This window comes from Astatotilapia calliptera, chromosome 20 (genome assembly GCF_900246225.1).
Source record: "Astatotilapia calliptera chromosome 20, fAstCal1.2, whole genome shotgun sequence".
Lineage (NCBI taxonomy): Eukaryota > Metazoa > Chordata > Actinopteri > Cichliformes > Cichlidae > Astatotilapia > Astatotilapia calliptera.
The window spans coordinates 23,808,202-23,832,602 of NC_039321.1; the positions used below are offsets into that span (position 1 = coordinate 23,808,202).

General features: G+C 37.2%; 1 protein-coding gene across 27 annotated transcripts in view; it reads right to left on the bottom strand.

The window, feature by feature from the left end:
* cacna1db (calcium channel, voltage-dependent, L type, alpha 1D subunit, b) overlaps positions 1 to 24,401 on the bottom strand; it is an 88,074-nt gene that overhangs the window by 30,847 nt on the left and 32,826 nt on the right. For 7 of the 27 annotated variants that reach the window (XM_026154054.1, XM_026154050.1, XM_026154056.1 and 4 more), the window contains exons 4-23: positions 23,521 to 23,660; positions 22,733 to 22,875; positions 18,381 to 18,533; positions 16,881 to 17,077; positions 14,089 to 14,192; positions 13,566 to 13,735; positions 9,137 to 9,211; positions 6,886 to 6,973; positions 6,679 to 6,705; positions 6,207 to 6,367; positions 5,904 to 6,129; positions 4,750 to 4,957; positions 4,414 to 4,534; positions 4,205 to 4,319; positions 4,032 to 4,092; positions 3,865 to 3,925; positions 3,119 to 3,263; positions 2,852 to 2,981; positions 1,053 to 1,112; positions 905 to 964 (exon numbers count right to left, since the gene is read on the bottom strand). In XM_026154054.1, coding sequence (XP_026009839.1) covers positions 905 to 964; positions 1,053 to 1,112; positions 2,852 to 2,981; positions 3,119 to 3,263; positions 3,865 to 3,925; positions 4,032 to 4,092; positions 4,205 to 4,319; positions 4,414 to 4,534; positions 4,750 to 4,957; positions 5,904 to 6,129; positions 6,207 to 6,367; positions 6,679 to 6,705; positions 6,886 to 6,973; positions 9,137 to 9,211; positions 13,566 to 13,735; positions 14,089 to 14,192; positions 16,881 to 17,077; positions 18,381 to 18,533; positions 22,733 to 22,875; positions 23,521 to 23,660 — 2,445 coding nt within the window. The remainder of the gene's footprint in view (positions 1 to 904; positions 965 to 1,052; positions 1,113 to 2,851; positions 2,982 to 3,118; positions 3,264 to 3,864; positions 3,926 to 4,031; positions 4,093 to 4,204; positions 4,320 to 4,413; positions 4,535 to 4,749; positions 4,958 to 5,903; positions 6,130 to 6,206; positions 6,368 to 6,678; positions 6,706 to 6,885; positions 6,974 to 9,136; positions 9,212 to 13,565; positions 13,736 to 14,088; positions 14,193 to 16,880; positions 17,078 to 18,380; positions 18,534 to 22,732; positions 22,876 to 23,520; positions 23,661 to 24,401) is intronic. The other 20 variants (XM_026154061.1, XM_026154058.1, XM_026154052.1 and 17 more) reach the window with 10 other exon arrangements.

Here is a 24,401-nt window from a genome sequence, read left to right on the forward strand (position 1 = left end):
ATCCACACCTATGATGTGAATTGAAACTGAGATTATTGACCAAAAAAATCAATAATCATGTCACGTTTACATTTTCAGGTTAAACATGTACAGGTTAGCTTTAAAACTGACAGGGTTTCTATGTAGCTTGCAAAGGAGAAGAAGGAAAAGAAGAATACATAAATACATACATACACACACATATACATATATATATATATATGTATATGTATTACTTACATGTATTACATGTATAGTTATATGTATTAGTTACATGCATACATACATCATTCTGCTGTTAAGTTTTAATAATTAACCAAGTTTTTGTCATTTCACTATGTACAGTGGTATAACGAAGATATTCAGAAAAACAAAATAAAATAACATAAGGTCTGTCCCATAAGTGAGCAAAGCAAAAAGTGCTGCAGGCTTGGCAAAAACTGCCCGTTGGGTGGATTTTTGTTAGTTATTGTAATTAAACATAAAACGATATGAATTGTTTAAAACACGGGACTCTAATGTTTACTGCTTTTTTTTAATCTGCTGATGTGCTTTTAAAAACAATCCCTTTGTAAAACTATGAATAAAGTATACATTTTTGTCATCAAAGAAAAAAATGGTAAAAACATAATTTTAGGGAAAAGCCATACAAGCGGTCGTATTCTGGAGAGCCAAAGGTCCATGAACTTGTCGAGGGTTAAAAGGGGGAAGTAGGCCGTGATGGAAAAGTGACTGACAGACAAAAAAAATTTCTGACGAAAAGGCACGAGCTCCACGTTGACATGTCGGCGCTGTGAGAACAAGACAAGCAGGCGGCCATTCTGACCAGACTTTAGAGACAAAAATGACGAGAGGAAGAATGTGTGCAGCAAGCTTGGAAGTGGTGGGTTGTTGCTGAGCAAACGCAACGGTTTGAATTGTTTACCTTAATAAAGATCTCAAATGTAAACATACTAGTGAAGACATAGTCTGCATAGCCTAGGATCTGAGGAAGCAATCAGAGTGACATAAGCGCGCAGGGTTACTACAGCTCTACTCAGCACAGCACAACACAGCACGCAAAGGACATTTACCTTCAACAGGATCTCAACAGTAAAGATTGCGGTGAAAGCATAGTCAAAATAACCAAGTATCTGAAAAAGGCAATGCACAAGTTCAAGTCATTCCAAGACAACAGCACAGTGAGAGATTTATTAAATACTTTTAGCTGTAAATACTGCAAAGTTTAAACACAGATGAAACAGATACTAGTGTAGCCAAGCACTAAGTAGGTTATACTTTAACTGACCAATCACTCGTTAGTGCGTAGTCTCAAATAAATTCTTGTTTGTTAAGAAACGGTGATGTTCCTTCTCTGAAATTCTGAATGCAAACAAAGCTGGGCCATTGTCTCTTTTTAGTGTTGGAAGAAGCCATGTTGTGCCAGTGCAATCAGCACTGGTACAGAGTGAACACAAACAGACTATTTAAAACTCCTTACAGTGACATGCTGTAGCTGCAGACACAAAGGGAAGCCTGCTGAACTATCTGCTTCTAAAGTCTGCACTGTATGTAATCACAGCTCGTGGGCAGTTTAACACGATGATACAATCATGTGGAAAATAAATTTTTGATGGGACTCCATGCAGACCTCTGAAAAACTAAGTACACACTTTCATTCAGTAACTTGTTGAACCACCTTTACTGCAATAACTTGAAGTAACTGCTTCCTGTATGACTGGATTATCAGTCTGTCACATCACCATGAGGAATAATTTTGTTCTGCTCTACATCACTACATCACTGCTCCAGTTTCTTGAGGTTTTATGCACAGCTGTCTTAAGGTCCCGGCACAACATTTAAATTAAAATGAGGCCTGGACTTTGGGTCATCACGGCACTTTGATTCGCTTCTTTTGCAGGCATTCTGTTACAGATCTGCTGCTGTGCTTGGATCGCTGTCCTGCTGCATGACCCAGTCTCGACAAAGCTTTAGCTGACATATGTCACATTTGACTCTAGAATAGAGTGTTCCAGAAATCTTGTGGTTTGTTCAGATGGAGCTTTGCAAACCAAAGCTGTGTTGCCAGGTTCTTTTCAGAAAAGTTTTCTCCTGGTAACCTTTCCAAATAAGCCGTACCTGTTCAGTCTTTTTCTAATTGTGCTGTCATGAACTTTAACATTTAACATGCTACCTGAGGCCTGTAGAGATTTTGTGTAGTTTCTCTGAGCATGCTCAGTTTGAATTTAAGGAGAATCTGCTGAAACGTTCACCCCTGGCAAGACTATGGGATTGTGTTTAGACACATTTGATTGCTTCAGACCAGAAAACTTCTGCTTTTATAGAGGCGCTCACACTTGCTAATGTACAGTTAATCAAGTGCATTTGATTAGCAGCATCTTGCTGCTACTTACCCTCTTAATTCCTATGTAAGCAGTAAGGCTGTACTTAGTTTTTCAGGTAAACAAGAGTCCTCTAAAAACTTTATTTTTTACCCAACTGCATTTAATTTCAGAGCCAAAAATTCCTCAAATTTAAGACATTTTGAATTATCTTTTAAGAATATCTTATGAATTGTGTGAGAAACAGACAAGGTTAAATAACATAATAACATAATAATAAATAGCAGTAGTTGTAAAATCTGTTATTGCCAAATCAGTCATTTCATATGTCACTTGTTATTTTTTAAGGAAAATTTTAGATTTGTTAAAATATGCGTTTTACTTATAACTTTAATGATGGGTGTTTAATGCACATTTTCAACACCAGGAGATTAAAATGGAACGTAGTAAATGAAATGTGGTAATACATAATTTACAAAATTACAGCTGAACTCCGACTGTGACGTGTAAAAAAGGGAAACAGTTTCCAGACTCATTGGTTGTTTACATACGATATTGCGAGCAGAGAAGTTGCGGATGGGGTCTTCGGCAGCCAGTGAGACAGAGCTGAGCATGATGAAGACCAGGATGAGGTTGGTGAAGATCTGATGGTTGATCAGCTTATGGCAGAATACACGAAACCTACAAAAAGAGAGTAGAAAGCAGTAAAGAGAGGGACTGCTTGAACTCTTTTAGTGTCTACAAATACATCTGTCACACTGAGCAGTTAGACTGGTTAATGCTCCAATGTGTTGATATGTCTGATATACGAGGCTCACGGATTTGTGCTGCTGAAAATGAAGAAGGCACTGCCTTCGGGGATGGGTGGAATCTTTTCTTTGATGGTGAGTTCAGAAAGTCGCTGAGGCCGAGGCCCAGATGGGACTTCTGGGAGCTCGTCATTGTCGGTACCATCATCACACACTGGAAAATATTAAAACAGTCCTTCTGATATGATCCTAGCATGAAAATCCTCAAAGCATGTCAAATTTACATGGGTGCCAAAGTTTTGTTTTAGTCAAATTTTTAAATGTTTCTTTTAATTTTTACGCATTTTGCTATTTTTTCATTGAATATACAATTTATTGCCATGCCTTATGAAGAATTTCAGTTAAAAGATCACTTAAAATTCACATACAAGATTATTTTTAACTGTAAATCCCAGCATACAGAAGATACACTTATGAACTGAAGATTCAAAATCCGGCATTCAACATGTAATATATCTACTGCACAATAATATATGAACAAAAATACAGTGTTTATTTAATTGATTTGATCAACAAATCACCCTTTCACTAACTGCTGTGTTGTGTTTGACTTCAAAGTGCTCACAGTGTCTGTGTGTGTATGTATGTATGTATATATATATATATATATATATATATATATATATATATATATATATATATATATATATATATATATATATATATATATATGTGTGTGTGTGTGTGTGTGTGTGTGTGTGTGTGTGTGTGTGTATACTGTATGTGTATTGCTCAGTTAAAACAAGTCAGTTTACCTGGAGACTCACTGGAAGGATACAACTCTTTGTTTTCCTCTTGCAAGCCCTCCAGCGGCACCTTCATCATTCAGGTTTAAGAGAGATTTTAATAAAATCAGTGCTGCCATTTAACATATGCATGTCTGCAGTTTGATAATATAATGTAAATCCTGATTTTTTTTTACCTTGGTCTCGCCATCTTTGCTTTCTGCTATGTCACATCTCTTCTTATCAGCGCTTGCATCCCTGTTGGGCACAGATGAAAAGGTCTGATTTACAACGCTTTTTTTTTTTTAAGTGACTGTGACAAAAGACTTTAACACTAGACCTTCAAATATAAAATATTAAACAGCTTCACCTGGCACTATTCTTCCTCTTCTTTGCCTCTTCCTCCTCTTTCTGCGCTGTGTTGAGGCTCTCTGCATCTGCCAGGTTGTCAACGGCGATGGCCAAGAAAACATTTAGCAGGATGTCTGATCATTTGAGTTAAAGAGAAAACACTAAACACCCCGATTAAAAACAACTTTTTCACACGGATGTGTGCACACTTCGCAGGCAGTAGGATACAGTTTCCACAAATGAAGAGGATGATGAAGTAAATGCAGACGACCATTCCAGAGGAGGCAGGACCACCGTATGCCATGATGCCATCATACATTACTGTGTTCCAGTCTTCTCCTGTCAAGATCTGGTGAACACAATGTAGAGCAGAGGACGCCAAAATTATTCTGTTTGCCCAGACAATAATTTAAACTGTATTTATTGTCTCACTGCAGACACTTAGATTGGATGTTGTGATTCTTGCAAATCGCACCTCAACAAACAGACGCTTTGACAGATTAGCATTGAATTAGCTCACAGCGAGCTTTAATTTTGACTGAAACAATGAAATCAAACAGATACCTGGAAAACAGTGAGAAGGGCCTGGGGGAAGTTATCGAAAGTGCTTCTTTTAGTCACAGTTTCATCAAAGTTAAACTTTCCCCCAAAAAGCTGCATGCCAAGCAGGGAAAAGATAATGATAAAGAGGAAAAGCAGCAGCAACAGGGATGCGATGGACTTCATGGAGTTGAGGAGAGAGGCCACCAGGTTACTGAGAGATGCCCAGTGACTGAGGAAGAAACAAACAATAAGGGATTATGTCTTGTCAATACGCTCAACTTAGCCAGCTGGTATCAGACATGCTGTAGTCAGTTAATATGCTCACAGATGCCTGAATCCTTCGGTTTGTTTGAAATAAGTGTCATCAGCCTTATGTGAAAGATTTACAGCGAGATCTTTCACGTGTTCTCATGTAACAGATCACTTTTGGCAATAATCGGGGAGAAAGCACTTCCTTATTTTCTGAGCTTCATACAAGTGATACATTTTATACAAAATAAAAGGCTTTTTTTCTGTCAGTGAGAGATTAAATGTTGCTTACGTTAGTTGCACTCTAAGCTCACGTGTATAAGTCTGAAAACGGAATTTAAAAAAACTACAATGCACTCCAAATGAAAAATTATATAAAAACAAATTTTAAAACCCTATATTTGAATCAAAAGACGGGGTTTTAAACATCTTATGTCCAGAGATCACATGACTTTCTGTTGTTTTGTTTTTTTTAAGATTTAATAGTTTTGTCTTTGCTCTGTGTTAAATAGAAATCTCAGACATTCCCATTGATGGATTACTGGTCATGTCTGTAACAGGCTGTGCCAGTGGAGGTTTGCTGGTCTGATGCCTGTATTAAATAGATTATTATTCATCCATGTATCCATTCTCTTCTGCCTATATTTTTCAGGGTCGCTGGGGCGCTGGAACCTATATATGAATATATTATAATATATTTAAATGTTATGTTTTTAAATGTAATTAGGGGACATTTCATAGACCTCATGCACTTTTGAATTCTCATCTTTTGTGTGACTTTTTTAAAATTTGACTTTTATTTTATTTTTTTCTTTGACTTATGTTCAGTTCAGCACAAACCTTGTTAATAAAGGTGCTATATAAACATTAGTATTATTAATATTATTGTCATTGTCAGTAGTAGTATTAGTGCGGGAATTGCTCACCGTGTGACTTTGAAGATTCGAAGGAGGCGTACGCAGCGCAATACAGAGATACCCAAAGGAGACATGATCGCTAACTCCACCAGGATGGTCTCTACGATGCCGCCACACACCACGAAACAGTCAAAGCGGTTAAACAGGGATACAAAGTAGGCCTGCAATCCCAAGCTGTACATTTTCACCAGCATCTCCAAGGTGAACAAGGCCAGAAGAACTTTGTTGGCAACATCTGGAGAAAAAAGCGGGATAAAAACGTCTAAATGCACGTTTTAGGATAGCGTGGAACAAACAGAGCAAAGCACATACCCTGTACTTCAGTCAGCCAGTCTGGCTGGTTGTAGTGCTCAGACGAGATAGTAAGAGTGTTGAGGAACACCAAGATGATGACGAGCCAATAAAAGGTCACCGATTTCACAGCTGCGCGACACTTCCTGCGGCAGAAACGGTTCCATCGACGCCACTGACGGCTGTAGGCGATGAGTGTCACATGTTTAGGTTTTTGCTTTTTGTATTGCTATTTATTGGATTATTTGATTGGTGAAATACAATAAAAGCAACTTCATTATGATTCCAAAGGGGAAAAGGTTGATTAGGAGGAAAAGAGGGTAGGTTTCAGGTGCATAAACACAATGATTACATTTAGGGGGAAAAAACCACAGATGATAACATCAGCGGCCTGAACAATTAAAACATGATGCCATAATCAACCATGCAAGATGAGACAAGTCCAGTAAATGATGAACAAAGCTACCATGCAGCACCACAACGGGGTACCAACCTGCACTTTGATTTAGTAATTTTTTGACTGGGGAGAATAAAAAGAAGCAACTTTTAATTAAATGTAACAGAATGTTCAAATGTGCACTCTGCAATCCAATCAAACGAGTTTTAATATTACTGACTGTCAATTACCAGACAGCCTAAGCTGTCAATAAAATTTTAGAGTGAAACGTGTAATGTGTTGAGTAACATATACAGCACTCACCACAGTGGACCACAGCATGGTGATTTGTCTTCCTCTCCGTTGTGATTGTCTGTGGTCACTGATTCTGTCTCACTTGTGGGTATGCTCGCTGTCATGTCGCACACACACACATACAAATACACACACGTAAAGACACGTTAATGGAAAAAGTTTATTACACAGGCTTTCTGTTATGTTATGACTGATTCTCTTATTGATATCCATGCATTTTTGATTTGGCTTGGTTCTCGAGTGATAAAATATCCTTCAAAATAAATGTGACTTATTTTAAAATCTGAACAAACAAAGCCCAAATAAACACTCTAATCAGTCGTTACAGTAAAACAATAGATTATAATCTTGAGTTCAGATTTCAGCTTGTGATTATTTAACATGGACTCCATTGATCTCTTTTTTTTATTAGGAAGGCCAAGCCAAACCACCAGAAATTTTTTTTTAAATGAAACAGCAAAATCTGCAAGTGTCAGATAAAAATGCTGGAGTGACTGCCTGACAAAGTTTGACCCCTGGATGTTGGAGTTTCACAGTGTGAAACCAGCTGTAATGCTTGTGAGCACTGCAAAAAGATGAAGCTCAAGGTTTTTGCACAGATCTAGTAACAGTGAATACATGCTGCCAGTCCAGAGTCAAACTAAATTTGATAGATTATTATTTATTGGACTGGAACTGGAAATCCATTTTCCATGGTGAGGTTTGAAATACCATTGACTGCAGTGTTCATCTGAACACTGCAGTCAAATGCATCAATTATTCTTGTCCAGGTATGTCATGCGTATACACATTAGAATTCACATTTACTGTACATGCACAAAATATAGTTGCAATTGAAAACGTGACTCAATATGATGATGATGATGATGATGATGATGATGATGAAGATGCCATTATTATGATAATGATGATGAGAAAACCATGTGGCAGTCCTAGATAAAATTCTATGTTTTCCCTCAGTCATCATTAAAAAATGGTAAGTTATTGTTTATTAAGAGATTAAATTATAATTCATAATGTACACTAATGTGCTAATAATTGGTTTCTACAGTTGCGTATGATAATTATCTGTGTTGTTAGATAACTGTTATATCTTAATGGTTATTGGAAAGTTTAAACTAATGTCTATAATTCTTTGTAAATAAATCAAAGTAATAATTAGATTCTCTTATCACCTATTATAACATAAGCAATGTATTACAATAAAGTTATTTTGTAGAAAAATACACTTAAATCTATTAAAATAAAAATAACTATTAACAATAATAATGAGTAATAACTAATTTATTACTCATTATAACATATACAAGTATATTTTTTTGCAGTTTTACTTTCATGGTAAACATTAAAATAACTATTTACAAAACTTCAATTTACAATTTATTTTACAACATATAGGTGATGTTGATTAGAACTAAATTTTAATAATTTTGTAGCTAAGGTATTTTTCTTCTGACCCAAAATACTGAAAATCTAGTTATAATATTAACTAACAACATTAATATTAGATAAATATACCCTATACTTACATGGCAATACAGTAAATATGAGCTAAATAAATTTTGCTGACATTTAACACTCGCATATTATACATGTAAGTACATTTTTGGGCAACAAAATGCCAACATTTACATTTTAAGTACTTTAAGGGAGCTCATTTTCAATTATGTTATATATTTTAAAGTTAAGGCTTGTTGGTGCATATACTAATAAAATTATTTATTTGCAATGCCATATATTTTTAGAGTTTCACAGGATATTTATCATTTTAAGTGAGGCTTATTGTTGTTATCTTGATGGTTTTATACTTACTAAAGTATGCATTGTGAATTAGGCTTACATTCACATGCGCCCACACACATATGTATGTAAAACAATGTTCAATGTGGTGTGTGGGTGGTATTAGGAATATCAGTGTTACTAATTCTTCAGTTAAATAAAAATATATAATTTTTCTCTAAACTGCTCTAAACGGGTCAAACTCCATTTTCTTTTTCCCTTCCTTTCATGTGGTGTAAAATTCAAAATCTTTAAAGCATTTTACTGGAAGTTGGACTGTCCTGTTATGCCAGTGCAGTAATAGAATAACATGTATGCGTTGAAGATGGTAAGGATCAGAAACAGACTAATAAAGGAAAGGGTGTTTAAATACGAGAGCACACACAAAGCATAAGCAAAGCACATGCAGGTGATGAACCGTCCTGGTGAAGATGTGTGGGGAAATTCAGACTTTCAGACACTCGCGCGCACACACATTTACCCTGTGTCTCTGTGGACTGAGTGAACCAGCCAAACTTTCCTTTCTTCTTCTCAGTAAGGTCAGCCAGCGTGACCCCTTGGTGTTATCAACATGCAGATCATACAGCCAGACAGCAGAGGAAGCAGTGAGTCAGTACATAGCACAACAAGAGAGAGAGGAACGTACAGCAAGAGACAGCTGCAATACAAGCTACTGGCACAGCTACCGTGTCCAGAAAAGTATACAGGACATTCTTGAATTATATTTAGTGGATTAACTACTAATAATAATACACTAACTACATTTATTTATGCATGAATTGTGTGTGTAATAATTAATTCATCATTGCTCCTTGGGCAAAAGTGACTGGCAGTAAGGAGTAAAAAGACCAAATAAGGAGGAATTCACAGTAATTTGTAGATTTGAAGACATCAGACCATTTAGAGAGACAACATGATGAACATAAAGGCATAATTATGATATATATCAGCTCATAAATTATGTACTTGTATTAGTATTAATATCAGCAAATAAATAAGACAGTCAAGGACATTCGTTTTTTAAATGTGTCATCATAAGATTGTCCATGACTATAAAGTGTCCCGCTGAGTACATGAAGCAAAAACAAATTAAACAAAGCAATAAAAATCAACTATCTGTTAGACTGCATGCTGTAACATTAGCTCTGTAAATTCTGGACAGAGTAACTATATAATACACTGTAACACTAGAAACAATCAACATTAAACACGACTTTGGAAAAGAGTAGAAGAAAGCAGAGAAGAGAACAATTGTGGGTAAAGAGAGAAAATGATGTAAAGAAACGAAGGGAAGAGAAGGGTGAAACAGGTATTAACAGCAGTCTACAGACAGTTTTTAGAAGGCGCACACACACTGCAAGGAAGTAAAGTTAGTCCGTCGTCATCTATAACATCGACAGCAGGGCTAAAAGCAAGGCAACTACTGGTGAACATAAAAACTGACAGGTACATTCGCACTGACTGCTCTGTGAATGGTTACGAGGCAGTCTAGCTATAACTCGGGTCAGATGTATTTTCATGTCAGTTACGCCCACATTTTTTCCCTGCACATCCAGATGGATTATGGTATAATTACTAATGACACAAGCTTCAGTCCCAACATTTGTTGCAAAATAACAAAAGAAAAACCCTGAATTCAACACATAATTTTAAATGGCCTTCCTACTGTCAGTTAATAGAATCACGGAGCCGCTGCGCCATCCAATTTTCATACCAGACATTAGAAATACTATGATTAAATAAACACACAAAAAAGGTAAATGTTTAAGGTAGAGCAAACAACTAAGGAAATTCATCTCTCTCTGATGGCAGGATGCTATGTCATATGTAAAAAAAAAAAGCCCAAATTTCTCCTGTTCATCAACTTTGGACTATTAGATTATTTAATGGCTCATTCGACTTATTCCATATACAGCAAATGTCAGAAACCAGAACTAACTGTTCAAGTTGTTCATACTGGCTTCTCCACCAGTCACAGTGCCTAAATACATATGAATACAAATGTCAATCTGCAAATCAAGTTTGCCTGTTTTTTGTTTGCCTTCTTTATTAAAATCTAAGAATTACGCAGATACTCCTGCTTTTTCTGAATCTGAAAAACTTACATCTAAATATTTTTCCAGGGCGTGCCTGTAATGAAAAATATATTTTTGTTACTACTTGTCAGTATTTTTTCTGTGTCATTGCTACTGCAACCAAGTAACATTGTCTACAAATGTAACCAAATCTAACCAGCAACGTTAAAATCTTGTTTATTACGGCAAACGTGGAGCTGAATTACATTATGGTTACAGTCTCTCTTGTTTGTTTTTGGTCCACTTTGCGCCAGAAAGAGCAAACCAGCGGCTGAACAACAGCAGCACGTTTAAGCTTGATAAGCTGTTGTTAGAATGTATTTAATATTACTTTCTACACCAGGATCTTTTTCTACGTAGCTGACGGCTGGTAACTGTGCAGGGGCGGATCTAGCAAAGTTTAGCCAGGGGGGCCGATAGGGCATTAACTGGGAAAAGGGGGCACAAAGACATACTTTTCTTTCTTATTCTCATTTAAAATGTCTAGCTTTTAATAAATAATTATCTGACACCCAAAGTTTTAATTTGATGTAAAATGAATAGAAGTCAATTACTGTATATAGTAACTATTAAGTCTAATATATACCCTAGTAAGCTATAGTACATTTTCCTTTGGGAAGGTACCATCTGTGCAGTCTGCAATTTTGTTGAAGAAAGATGTTGAATCTATTTAATATTTCTTGAAAAATAATTGATTTCTGTGCATTTTTTTTCACACTGCATCAAATTAAGGTTGATTACGTTGATTAAGCATCATGAGGTGGAGCGTGAGGGGTGGTTCCCTATTTTTTATTTATTTATTTTTGTTGTTGCTGGGAGTTGGAACCCTATTAGTTAGGTTGCTTAATATTTACGCTAAGTACTCTTTAAAATACCAGAATAGGGAGGATGGTGTAGGTCTAAGTTTATTAGATTGATCAGTATTGCTGAACTATGAAATATTTTTTTTGTATACAGGTATAACAGAATAGCTTTAGTGTAGTTGTTGTTTTAAACTTGAGTATGAACTTGCAGACTTGCAAAATGCAGCAAGATATTTTAAAAAACAGTTTTGTTGATTAAAAAACACTATATCGGATTCATATCGGTATCGGCAGATATCCAAATTTATGATATCGGTATCGGTATCGGACATAAAAAAGTGGTATCGTGCCATCTCTAGTATTTATATGCATTTTTATTTACAACCCATATAAACATTGAAATACAGCAAAGAAAAACACACAGCTTTTGCCATGGTATTGAACGTGCAGCGCTGTGAAAATCTGAAGACACATCAAAGAAAATTCTAGAGATTTAATTTCACGACACGCATGTGTGAAAGTGTAGTGCAGCACACAAACTGCACTGCTACAGTGGTTATGATTTCATAGATAAAATCCTCCAGCATGCCAAAGATGGGTGTTTATACCACCAGTTGTATATAAATGTGAGGATTAAGTGAACGCTAATATAAGCATTACGTCCATGTAATAAGGATTCCATTACATTTGTTATGGATTAAACTAACGCTGGTGTTTACTCTGACCGGCTGGAGAGACCCATGAATGGTCAAAACTGTTATAAGTGAACGTATCTGAAAAGTAGGTGGTAATTCAGAGGCTGTGATTCACTGCTGTAGTGATTTAACACTAATTATGTGGAAGATAATATTCAGCGGTTTTAAGGCACATAATATGTCTGGCTGAGATATTCGTACTGCGTACACAAAGGCAAAAATGTAGGTATTTAACTGTGTCAGAGGTGGAGGTGGATGTTAAGAAGCGTATTGTTGCAGAACACATTTCTATTTGAAAGCAAAGTTTTTTTATTCTAATTTTCTTAAAGGAATTATGAGGCTGTCATAGCTTAATCATTCTCTGCTGTGCTATGAATGACTGAGAGCAGCTGAAAACACTGATCTTCCCACATTTGTTACACTAGGCTTTCTTGTCATGATCATGTTGTAAGTCAGCCATCCTCAAAGTCAGGACTGCTGCCGCCCACTTAAGAACCAGAAAATCCCAACGGGCCCATCCATCTTAAATCTAATCAAAACACAAGAGAAAGCGATATAGTTCCTTTAAATTTGTGTTCAAAAAACATAAACAACCTTATCTAGATTGATTAATTTGTGTCAGAAAAATTTGTAATATCACAAACTAGCTATCTCCTATTACCAAATTAAATTCATTTTTTATATAAAAAAATACATGTATATAAAAATTTAACTGTACAAACCTGTGAGTATTCAAACTAATCAATTTCTGTTATTACTGAGGCCTACTTGCAGTACCTTTGTGGCCCACCAGGGGCTTCAGGAGTCATTGTTGTAGGTCATACAGTATGTTTGCAAAAATGTAGGAACTCACAAAAGATTTACATTCATGTATTAGATCGCATTCGGTGCATTATCATACAATTTTTAGTGAAATCTTAGATGCTTCAAGCAATCCCTGCCTGAGCTTCCTCATTCTAATTCAGTCCTTGTGCTCCTTGTCAACACAAATAAACAGAAGCAGTCACCCCTCACTTACTGTACTAATCAAATGCCAAGTCAGAAATTATTGCAAGGAAGCAGCTGTCTCAAAACAACGTCATGTTCCCACAATGAGCCGCATTCAAGTCAAAGTAAGCAAAGGATCATGAGAACTGCCAGTTAGATGCATAACAGATTGACCGTCTCTCCTTCCTCTTGTAACAGTTTTAGTGGCAAAGAAATGTGCAGCATTATCTCAGGGCAGAAGAAGTTAAGGCTTTGTAAGTCACAGTTCTGTTTGCATTCTTTGTTTGCCTGCTGGACAAGAGTGCTGGACAAGAGTAGAGAAAAAAAAACATTAAATCCAGGTAACTCACGGTTACGCTTGCCCTCCTCATCTCCCTCCTCCTCGTTCTCAGGGTCGATGTCCTCTGCCTGGGTGATCCAGTCCAAGTAGCCCTTCAGGTCTTCTTCTAACTGCTGCTTCTCACGCAGCTTCTGGAAATCACCTCGAGCCTTGGCCTTTTCTCGCTCTTTGGAGAACTCTCTATAGAGGGGAAAGCATAATGTCAAACGTGGGTCACCGTAACACTGTACAGAATGGCAGCGCTCTGCAGTCTTAAAACTAAGGCTGCACTAAAACTGATAACTTAATAACCTCAACAAACAATTTCTTATCATTTGTTAAATGTGCAGGGTTAAACTTATTTGTGGAATTCACACGCAGCATCACATTTTTATATTATTACCAAAATGAGCAAAATACCCCATCTATGAATATGTTTTATAGATATATTACACGCATACTGTAAATTGCATGTTCCTTTCAAGTAGACTCTCAGCACCCACAACAGGGCATTTTATTAAAACAACAATTCAAAACAGAAACATGAAACATACCCACTCAGCACACCCAAAACCAGGTTAAGAACAAAGAAGGATCCAAAGATGACGAGGCTGACAAAGTAGACCCACGGCAGCTCAAAGCCCATTGCATCATTCATCTACACAGAAAGAGATAATAGGAACATTTAACTGAATTAACTCTAAATTCAGACATGGCAATGTTATTCTTACAGCTTACATAGATTAAATTATTCGAAATAAAAACTGAATTCTAATTTTAAAAAAATCATTAACTCATGGAGGTGCAAAGCCCACAGTATCCCTTGAGCAGGAAAGAGGTTTGTCACTCAACGACAGCTAAAACTGCAGCAGGACGGGTGACCACTAGAGGGAACCACGTGAGAGACAACTGGGTCAGTTATGAATGACAGTGAGTACTTGTATTAGTGTTAGTAATGAGGCTGTGCCAAATGACCGCACTAAATCCAACGTGCCTCTTAGCTGAGCTGCTGGCAACACCAGGACCTAAAAGTTTGCCCTTTTTTCATAATCACATTTCACACAGCTCTCATTTCACAGTAGGCACTTTTCTTTGCTCAGTCAGTGTAAATGTTTACAGTTTACACTTCTATTTTGATAGTCATTTTCCCGTTAAAGAAAAAAATCCCACTGATGTGCCTGACTCCAGCCGCAGAACCGCCCACCCCGAAGAAAAATTTATACTTGGCTTATATCAGTACGAAAGGCTCAAGGTCAGTTTTAATTTATACATCTGCGTATCTATCCTGCCATGATCTCTTTTTCCATCTTTTAGGTTTGCTGAATCTCCTTCCTTCCACCACTTTAACAGCAGTATTAGCATGGGATTGCCATGGTAACACATACATGCATGAAAGTGTGTGGGACAGAGAGAGAGAGTCTGAGAAGACGAACGAGAAGGAGGTGAAGAGGTTCATTATTTCATAGATGAGGGTCTCCATCAATAAAAGGGCGTGGGTGTATTGTGAGGAAAACTCATCATCAGTGCTGAGTATTTTGGCTAATTAAAAGCTGTTGGTGATTTGTGTTAATATGAAGCCGGGGGTTTCAGGTTAGCCTTTAAAAATGGGTTGCACACTCTAGCTGTGAAAACTTTTTTAGAAAATAACAACAACAACAAAAAAAATCACATAAAGCATGGATTTGCAAAACAGAGAGAAAAAAACAAAGGCTTAAATGAGTTTGCTTGGAAAAGTGTTGCTGGGGTCAAACCTGCATGAAAAATCATGGTTCTGAATGGTGTCTTACTGCTTTTGTCACATTTGTAACTAATGTTCCATTGTTAAGCAATAGCTCCATTGTCTATATAACAATAGTTTGTCATGCGAATCCCCTTTTTTTGTTAGGAGCTATAAAAAACAACTTTCCTTTTTTTAAGGAATTTAAATGACATTAACTTTGTTTAAAAAAAACCCATGCATAATCCTATTACACTTATTATTACTTTAATATTATACATACAGTGCTGTGTAAATCTCCTGAGCCAGCATTTTCTTCAAACATGTGCAAACTTTGAGAAATACAGGATATAAGGCACAAATAGAGTTTGTGGAATTCTAACAAAGTTGGAAATCAGTATTTGGTATCTTTATTCTTCAACGCCGCCTGACCTCTCTTAGGCAGCTTTCTTGTAATATATTTCACTAGTGTGCAGGAATAGCTCTCCAGGCTCCTTGAAGGACATTTAGAGCTCTTTGTTGGATGTTGCCTGTCGTTTTTTTCTGTTCTCTGTCAAGATGATCCAACACTGTTTCAGTAATGTTGAGGTTTGGGCTTTGGGGATCCATGACTGATAGTGTTTTCCTATCCAGATATGCTTGTATTGAATTTGCAGTGTGTTTGGGATCACTATCATGCTAAAACAAAAAAAATCCAGTTCCAGTCGCACGCTTTCCAGATGCAATTGCATCCTGCATAAAACTCCGATGGTAGTTTTCTGTCTTGAAAATTCCATCAATTTCGACAAGATCCACAAACCATAACAGAGCCTCCACCATGTTTTACAAATGGCTGTAGACACTCTTTCCTGACCTCCTCAGTGCATATTGATGATTATTTTGCACTTCATAAGAGATGTTACTGATTTTCAGTCTTCTTGTGTAACTTGGGTTACCTCAGCCTTTTCTATAAGTTTCCCATTCTTAAGTAATGGAACAGTAGATGGATCAAGTGAAAGGCCAGATGCATCTCTCAGGTCCTGTGACAGGATTGTTTCCTGTTCTTAAGAACATGACTTTCAGATACTGTTGATCGGTTCAGTTTCACCAAGACACACCATGCCAATGTATGCCAGGTTTTCAGCTAATAGCACTTTGGGAATCATTTTGTTGTTTTCCAAATACTATGCCTGTCAAACTGTCTAATATTTGGTATTTTTGTATATTAATCTAAACAAACCATTTTTCCCAATAGGCTGCTAGTAACAAAGTCCCTAAAGATAAGATTTAAAATTGGCTCTTAGTTGTCTAAATATGTTAACACAACACTGGTTCTTCCAGGAAGCTATGTGTCTTTATTTATGTCTGAATGATTCATAGGTCAGCATTAAGTAGCTTAAAAAACACAAATAACATTCTACTGAAAATAGCCAGGTACAAAGAGTGGACTGAATAATGACTGGAAAAGCAGCCAGTATCCAAAGTCAACATCCTACACCATGAGAAATCCTGGAGAACTATTGCTCAAGACCACTTAATAAATTGCAAGAAAGTCTGGCTCCCTGGAAACAACATATAAATAAATGCAGGGTGGCTCAAGACTTTTGCACAGCACTATATTTTCAAGTAGCATTGTAAATTTGGGTTTACCCAGTAGAGAACGTCAGTCCAGCCTTCCATGGTGATGCACTGGAACACAGTGAGCATGGCAAACAAAAAGTTGTCAAAGTTGGTGATGCCATTGTTGGGGCCTTGCCAGCCCTCCCGGCAAACTGTACCATTGAGAAGGCAATGACGCCCATGCCCTGATATTGCACATGGCGCCGGCTCTTCCTCTGCGAGGGCACCTGGAGATACAAAGACAAACAGGTAAATCAACATGGAAACAACATGAAAGCGACTTTAGATCATCCAGGCAAAACTTGTTCAATTATTTGTCACATCATTTCACGTATGTTCTTTGTCCAAGTTTAAATCTCATGTTGCATCTTCATTCTTAGTGTGTTATAATCTATCTATTTTCAAGAATGTGGAGTTTTTTTCCTCCAGCATTATTTTTAAGAGTTCCCCATCACTGTATTTTCTTTGATTCTGACATTATGATTGGATTATTACTTCATGCAAAGATAATAATAAAGTTAAGTTTAAGCTATATCCATGATAAAATAGGTATCAGGAATCCATAGAGCCATTCATGCATTCCTCTGTGTCACACTTTAAAATTTCACTGTTCAGTATTCTGACATTATTCCATCATCATAGGAGCAATGCAGAAAATTATGCTATACACTAACATTAATTACAGTTTGCCCCAGCACCCCACGCTTACAGTTCACTCACTGTAGATTAGCCCACATGTTAAACTTTCCACCTTTTTAATCAAATAACCACAGTGCTTCTACACACACAAATTCAAACATGTGGCCTCTTCCTTTTTTGGATGCATGCCCCTCTGACCTATCCAAAAACCTAAAAAAAAACACATGCTAAATGCTATTTTTCAGGGCTGGTGAACACACAGTGGCTTTGATTAAAGCGAGATTCAATCCTGCTCTGTCGCGACCTCTCGACTTTACCCTACTGTGCTTCTCCTGAAGTCACCAGGCAAACAGAACAGATGAAAGCAAGAAAGGGAGAGAAAGAAGGCGAGATTACGTGAAAGGTGTATGAGAGGGAGAGTGACACGCCACAATAACAGTTGTCGTAATGCAGCAAATCCCTGTTACTTAAGCTGCTTCAATCCCGTCAGTCAGCCATTTTAGACTATAACTGTGGTTTTATGTATGTGTCTTTGTGTACATATGTGCTAATGTCCATCAACATGTCCCTTTTTTTCTGATACACTGACATCAAAGAGTAATGGTAAAGCAAAGGTCAAGCATGTTTACATAATAGCTAGATATTAGTCATTTAATCACTGGATTTAATCCACCATCTGCTGTTCTGCCCTGTTTTCAGTGGCTTGTCACCATTCACATAGGTACATGTGTCCATTCATTTTCAGGGACAGGGATTGAATCCTGAGTCTGTTCTAAGGTGACGTGTATGCCTGTTTACATTACATTATGGAGTACAAATCCCTCTTTTAACAGGTGTCTGTAGAAAGTGAAGCAGACGTGTAGTAGCAGACAAGAAAGGAAGATACCTTACCTGTTTCTGTCATGTAACAGGTGGCATGCATTTTGCCAATAAAAAGCTCCAGGCCAATGATGGCATAGATAATAATGACAAAGAGGACCAGCAGAGCGATGTGAAGCAAGGGAACCATGGCTTTAATAATGGAATTTAAAACCACCTGTAAACCTGCAAAAATATAAAGAAGCTAAAGTCAGTCAGAAGAAGCATCAGTTTTACTCTGCGGGAATTGGGACAGATGCAAAAAGACAAAAACACAAATTATTTACCCAATCATTTAACCAAGCCATGATATGATTATCAATCATATAATGCCCATGATAACAATGATTATGCAAGAAAGCAAACAAAGGACCAAAATATTAAGGCCTAATTAGACTGTAAATAATGAATACGACTCCAACAAACACTAATGGTAACCCTTTACATGGTAAATCATGGCATTTGATGTTGAAAGGTACTGTAAAAAGTAATCAGCTGAAATCCGTACTGATACCACAACATTGCATCTAAATGAACATGAGTCTCTTCCTATTATTCACTAAATATTCTTAAAAGAATCTATCTTGGAAATATAAAATAAACAGACATAAATGTGAGAGCTGCAAATAACTTTTATTTTCATTATCAATTTGTCTTATAGTATTTTCTCAGTATTAAGGCATTTTCAATAAATAAAATACAAGAAATAATGAAAGATGAAGTTCCTAATGTGGGGTTAGTGATCGTTTTGTTTGACAAACAGTCCAAAAAAATACAAAGCCTGCAAATTTATTAAGAAGGTGGAACTGTATTTAACCATCAAGACTTTATTGGATTAATAAAAAGAGTTTACATTTATTTCTTTTTGATAACCAGCTACAGAACAAAATCTCTAAACGCTTAAAAAAAAAATCACTTTTCCAGTCAAAGTTTGTTTAGCTAGCAACTGGCACGTAGGCAACCTACTGTATGTTTTGCTATACAATACATAGGTATACAGAAACTTGCACACAAGCACTGTATTCACATTAGTGCAAATGTACACATTTGTAAAAATGCACAATTTCTTACAAAAGTCTAATTATATCAGTGGATAGGAATGAAAGCTAGCAAAAGATCCTCTGCTTTACTAGCTAACGGGTTGAAACATCCCAGCTAAATCAGACTGCAAAGACAAGACAAACGTTAAACTCAGTTTCAGTATAGAACTGAAACTCAATGCATCTTCATCTGTCCCAGAGGTACTTTTTTCCTCAGACCTAGCAAATGCTACGTTGCTATGGCAACTCAAAGAATGTAGACACATTAGGGCATGTGTTGATTTAAGGTCAAATGTGTGCTGAAAACAGAAACACTGAAGGAAAAAAGTATATAATGAATGATAAAGAAACTGGGTAATATGATAGGACCTACACAAACTTCTAAGAGCTAATGTTTAACCAACCATCTTATTTTTATTTTGGTAAACTACCTTTGCACTGCTAACAGTCAAGTGTCTTTGGAGGGCAGTGGAAGGAATACAATACTCAAATAACCCAACAGCACAAACTAACAAAAACCTCACTAAATAGTTAGTGATAACAGTTCCAGAAATGACTACAGAAATGTTCCAGTAGGCCCAGCCTGGACGTCAATAAAAGGTTGGAGTGGGTATAGCAGACAGTAAAGTTAGCAAGTCAAAGCACAGGTCATGCTGCTTTACTGTTGCTAGCACCGTGATTTAATTTTAAAGTGTTTAATACAACACAGTGAATATTTCACTTAGCGAGACAGTGAGATAGTGCTTTATCAAAATTTATACACTTGCTACTTTGTAATAGTCCATCATTCTTTTACCCACATCCTACCTTGGCCACTAAAAGAAGTTTTGAGCTGTTTCATAAACAGGCGGATTATTGAGATCAATAAGCCAAATAAAGACTAAAGAATATATAATTTAAGGTCTTTTTATTTTCAGTTCAAGTCATTTTTATTTTATATAAAGCCAAATCACAACAACAGTCATCTTAATATCACCTTTATATTGTAAGATAAAAATCTTATAATAATTCAGAGAAAAGCTCAACAATCAGACGACCCCCCTATGAGCAAGCACTTGGTGACAGTGGGAAGGAAAAGCTCCCATTTAACAGGAAGAACCCTCCAACAGAACCAGTCTCAGGAAGGAGCAGCTGTTTGCTGCCATGAGGGGAGGGAGACAGGACAAAAGACACATGTATCATTTGTGTGATATTACAAAGTACTATGTAGTACCTATGGTAGGGTAACTGACTTTGTGATTGCAGCTCATCTTCATATCTTTATTTTTTTTTGCTAGTCTTGTGCTTTTCATACAGCTACTATAAGAAACCTCGTTCCTGCATGTTGTGATTCATTTTATGGCTCTTTTTTCCTTGTTAACAATACTATCAAGATTACAACATCTCAGTGCATAATCACACATTTTTGGGTAGCTTGCTTGCTTACATAAAAACTTTAACAAGCATCCAGTGAAACTCCTTAAGGATGTTTTATTTATTCCTGCATAATCCCTGCCATCCTGAATGACTAAAAACTTTTAATTCAATATCAGTTCAATTCAATTTCATTTATATAGCGCCAAATCACAACAACAGTCGCCTCAAGGCGCTTTATATCAAAAACAAGCATTTAAATATTACTGAATGAATTTTAAATAATTATCTGATAGCAGTTCTAACGGCTTGTTATTACAAATGCTGATGCGATAACGACACCAGAAACAACAGACTCGGTCAGGGTCACCATGTCCTACTTCTCAACTGCATCCTGCCCATGTTTACCTGTCACCTTTGTTTGCAGAGAAAAACATAGAGTAGTTGATATTTGGCCATGCTGACTAATAAAAGCCAGTTAATTACCTTCAAATGCATTTAAAACATATGAGAACTGCTGTTTTGCCTCAAGGACAAATGACCAGAAACACTCCAGCTGCTTGAAATACCCTTTACTTGGGTGTTTTAAGGTTGCCATAGTGACTGTCTTTGCAGAGACAATTCAGCTGAGCTGGAATAGAAATCTAATAACATAACAGAGAGAACCTGGGGACAGCAAAGAAGTGTTTTTCACACAAAACACCGGGTTGAATAAAACATAACAGGCTGAAAATATCAACACAATGTTAATGTGAAATACATGGTCCCCTAATTCAATAAGTTCCATATTGTAATAAAACACAACTTTGAAATCACTGAAAAATTGGGCTACTCATAAGACTGGATGACAAAGCTAGGTAAGCACAAAAGAAGATGTGTTAAAGGTGTCTTATAATAAGAAATAAGAAAATGTCCCTAGTGCAAACGCTAACTTATGCTAACAGCACATGAAAGGGTCTGAGGCTCTGTCAGCTGTGTACCCCACCTCTCGCCCTGTAACAGCTGGAATAGGCTCCAGCCCAACTGTGACCCTAAACTGGATAAGTGGAATAAAATGAATAGTTGGAGCAGGTGGAACCATGCTAACTCAGAACAGATCATTTTCACTAAACACACCTAATGATAATTTAGACTAATAACACGCCGTAGTCATGCATTTAGGAGAAAATAGTTCAAACAAATCTACTGTTTTTTAAATTTTTCATTGAATTTTATGCCAGTAGGAAGTTGGGACGTGGCCATGCTTGCCTCCGTATCCTATTATGTAGATTCCATTACTATAGTGCCATACTCTTCACATCCCATATGTGCACAGCGTTTTTCATCTCCATACCATACTTTGCTCCAAAACCGGTACGCATTAATGTGTGTATCACAAAAGTGTCCCGTGCACACAGATGCTGGCTTTTGAAATGTGCACCAATAACAAGCCAGATGTTTCCTTCCTTACTCAGAGTCCATGACTCATGTCAACATGTGATCTGTTGTGTCTTTAGTGTTTTAATTATGTGCAAGTGACACCAATCCAGCTTTTGAGGATACAGTATTTTATGTTTGCTGGGTACACCCATTTCTCAAGACTATGTGGGTGTGAACATCTGGTTCCAATAGCAAACACGTATCTATCTGTCCCTCACTACACCGATGAATCCTCCGCTTCTTTTTAATGTGTCTCAGAGCAATCCTTCACATGTTTTGATTTCTGTAATTTCAGCAGCTGTTTAGTCCCATTATTTTGTCCCCAAATATATTTCCATTGTGTTTTGTGAGATTTTGGGGTTTTTTCTACTTCCATTGTGTGTTTCAGTGCCATGACAGGATCACGTGCATCCAAGCATACATTATCTACACTCATCTCAACTCAGTCACTGTGAAATTAGCTGAGAACTCCTGTGTGAGTTCATAGGGCGCTTAAATAAAGAGAAGATTAATTGGTTTGGACTTAAGGGCGTAAAACATGTACATTTATTCCACATTTTTATGTTTACTCACTGGGAACTCCAGAGACAAGGCGAAGGGGTCGTAGCACGCGAAAGGCTCGGAGGGCCTTGACGTCAAACCCTCCAGGTTTGCCTCCAGACTGACCACCAGAATCTGCATCTTTGGTTATCATCTCCAGAACCACACTGAACAACCTGGAGATGAGAGAGGGGGAGAGAGAGGGAGATAAAATATAGAGAAAGTGAGGCAGAGGCATGTAAGGGAAGAAGCAGTAATGGCAATGTGATGAAAACAGAGCAGAAAAAGATAAAAGCAAAAGAGTCAGAAAGCAATGAACAAAGCCGTGAGTCCTCTTTGTTCTTGTCTCTCTGTTCAAGCACCTGCCTGTGCAAGTGTGCATGGTTTATGTGTGTGCTCTTTACATATGTCTATGGATATTTACCTTTAGTTTTTCACACCTCATCACAGTTTACATTGAAGTCCCACAGGAGCCAGGTGGTCTACTGATAAACCGTCACTCTATACAAAGCCATATATTCGTGTCTTTGTGCGTGTATGAGTGTGCACTTTGGTGCATGTGCTCAAAACATCACTATTGTAGTGATACAGGACAGAATTTAAAAGGTCATGATTCATTTTTGATTGAGAGAGCGGAAGGCCAGATGTTGGGCTAAGTTGCGCAAATGCACAAATATGTGTTATACCATCTTTTTTCAAGTACATGGAAGAGAGCGTAGAAGATGTGCGCATGATTGGTTTCTTATGTAAAAAGAATTGTGTGCGTGTGCAAATGTGTATTTGTACGTATATCCTGCATTATGTGCTACCTGTAAACTCACCCCACAATGACAATGACAAAGTCCAGCATGTTCCAGCCGTTTCTGACGTAGGAGTTTTGGTGCATCACCAGACCGTAGGCAATAATCTTCAGAAATGTCTCTATTGTGAAAATGATGAGGAAGGCATACTCTACTGTCTCCTGCATAGAGGGAACAGAAACAAGGAAGAAAACAGGTGTAAAGAGGAGAGGGGTGGAAAACAATGAAAGATGTTTATTTAAACTTTGCGACCTTGTTGGACAATGGTGTGTGCAACGACTTGCAGCCGCACCAGGTATCTGTTATCAATAAAAGGCAAACGGTCAATGACCATGTTTTCAATCCCAACCCCCCCCTCCTAGCACATTCAACAAATGTAGCCTGCGTGTGCTGAGCTAGAGGACATGCTGACTAAAAAGACAAAAAAAACCCTGAAGAAGTACTTTAAAAATTAATCCTAAATCTATTCAGCCAGATGAAATCAAGATTAAAAAAGGTAATATTTCATCCATGGACATAAAGCACGTCATCAAACAGAAATCTCTCTAATAATCCGCTGATCAATTATCAGTTGAGTTACTATAATAAGCTTATAATATTGACATGAAAACACCGCTTTAAAATGCATGAATTTTCACTGATACAAACTCGGTGAACTCTGTGGTATTTATGGTGTATATCTCTTTATGAGCCAAGACAGCCTCGCCAGTTTTGTTTGTATTTATATCTATACACATGTAAGACATGTCTTCTTCTTCTTCTTTTTCTTCAGGCTGCCACAGGGGTCACCACTGCACATCATCTGCTTCCATTTCAGTCTAACCCTAGCATCCTCTTCTGGCACACCAATCCCCTGCATGTCCTCCTTCACTACATCCACAAATCCTTTCTGTGATCTTTCT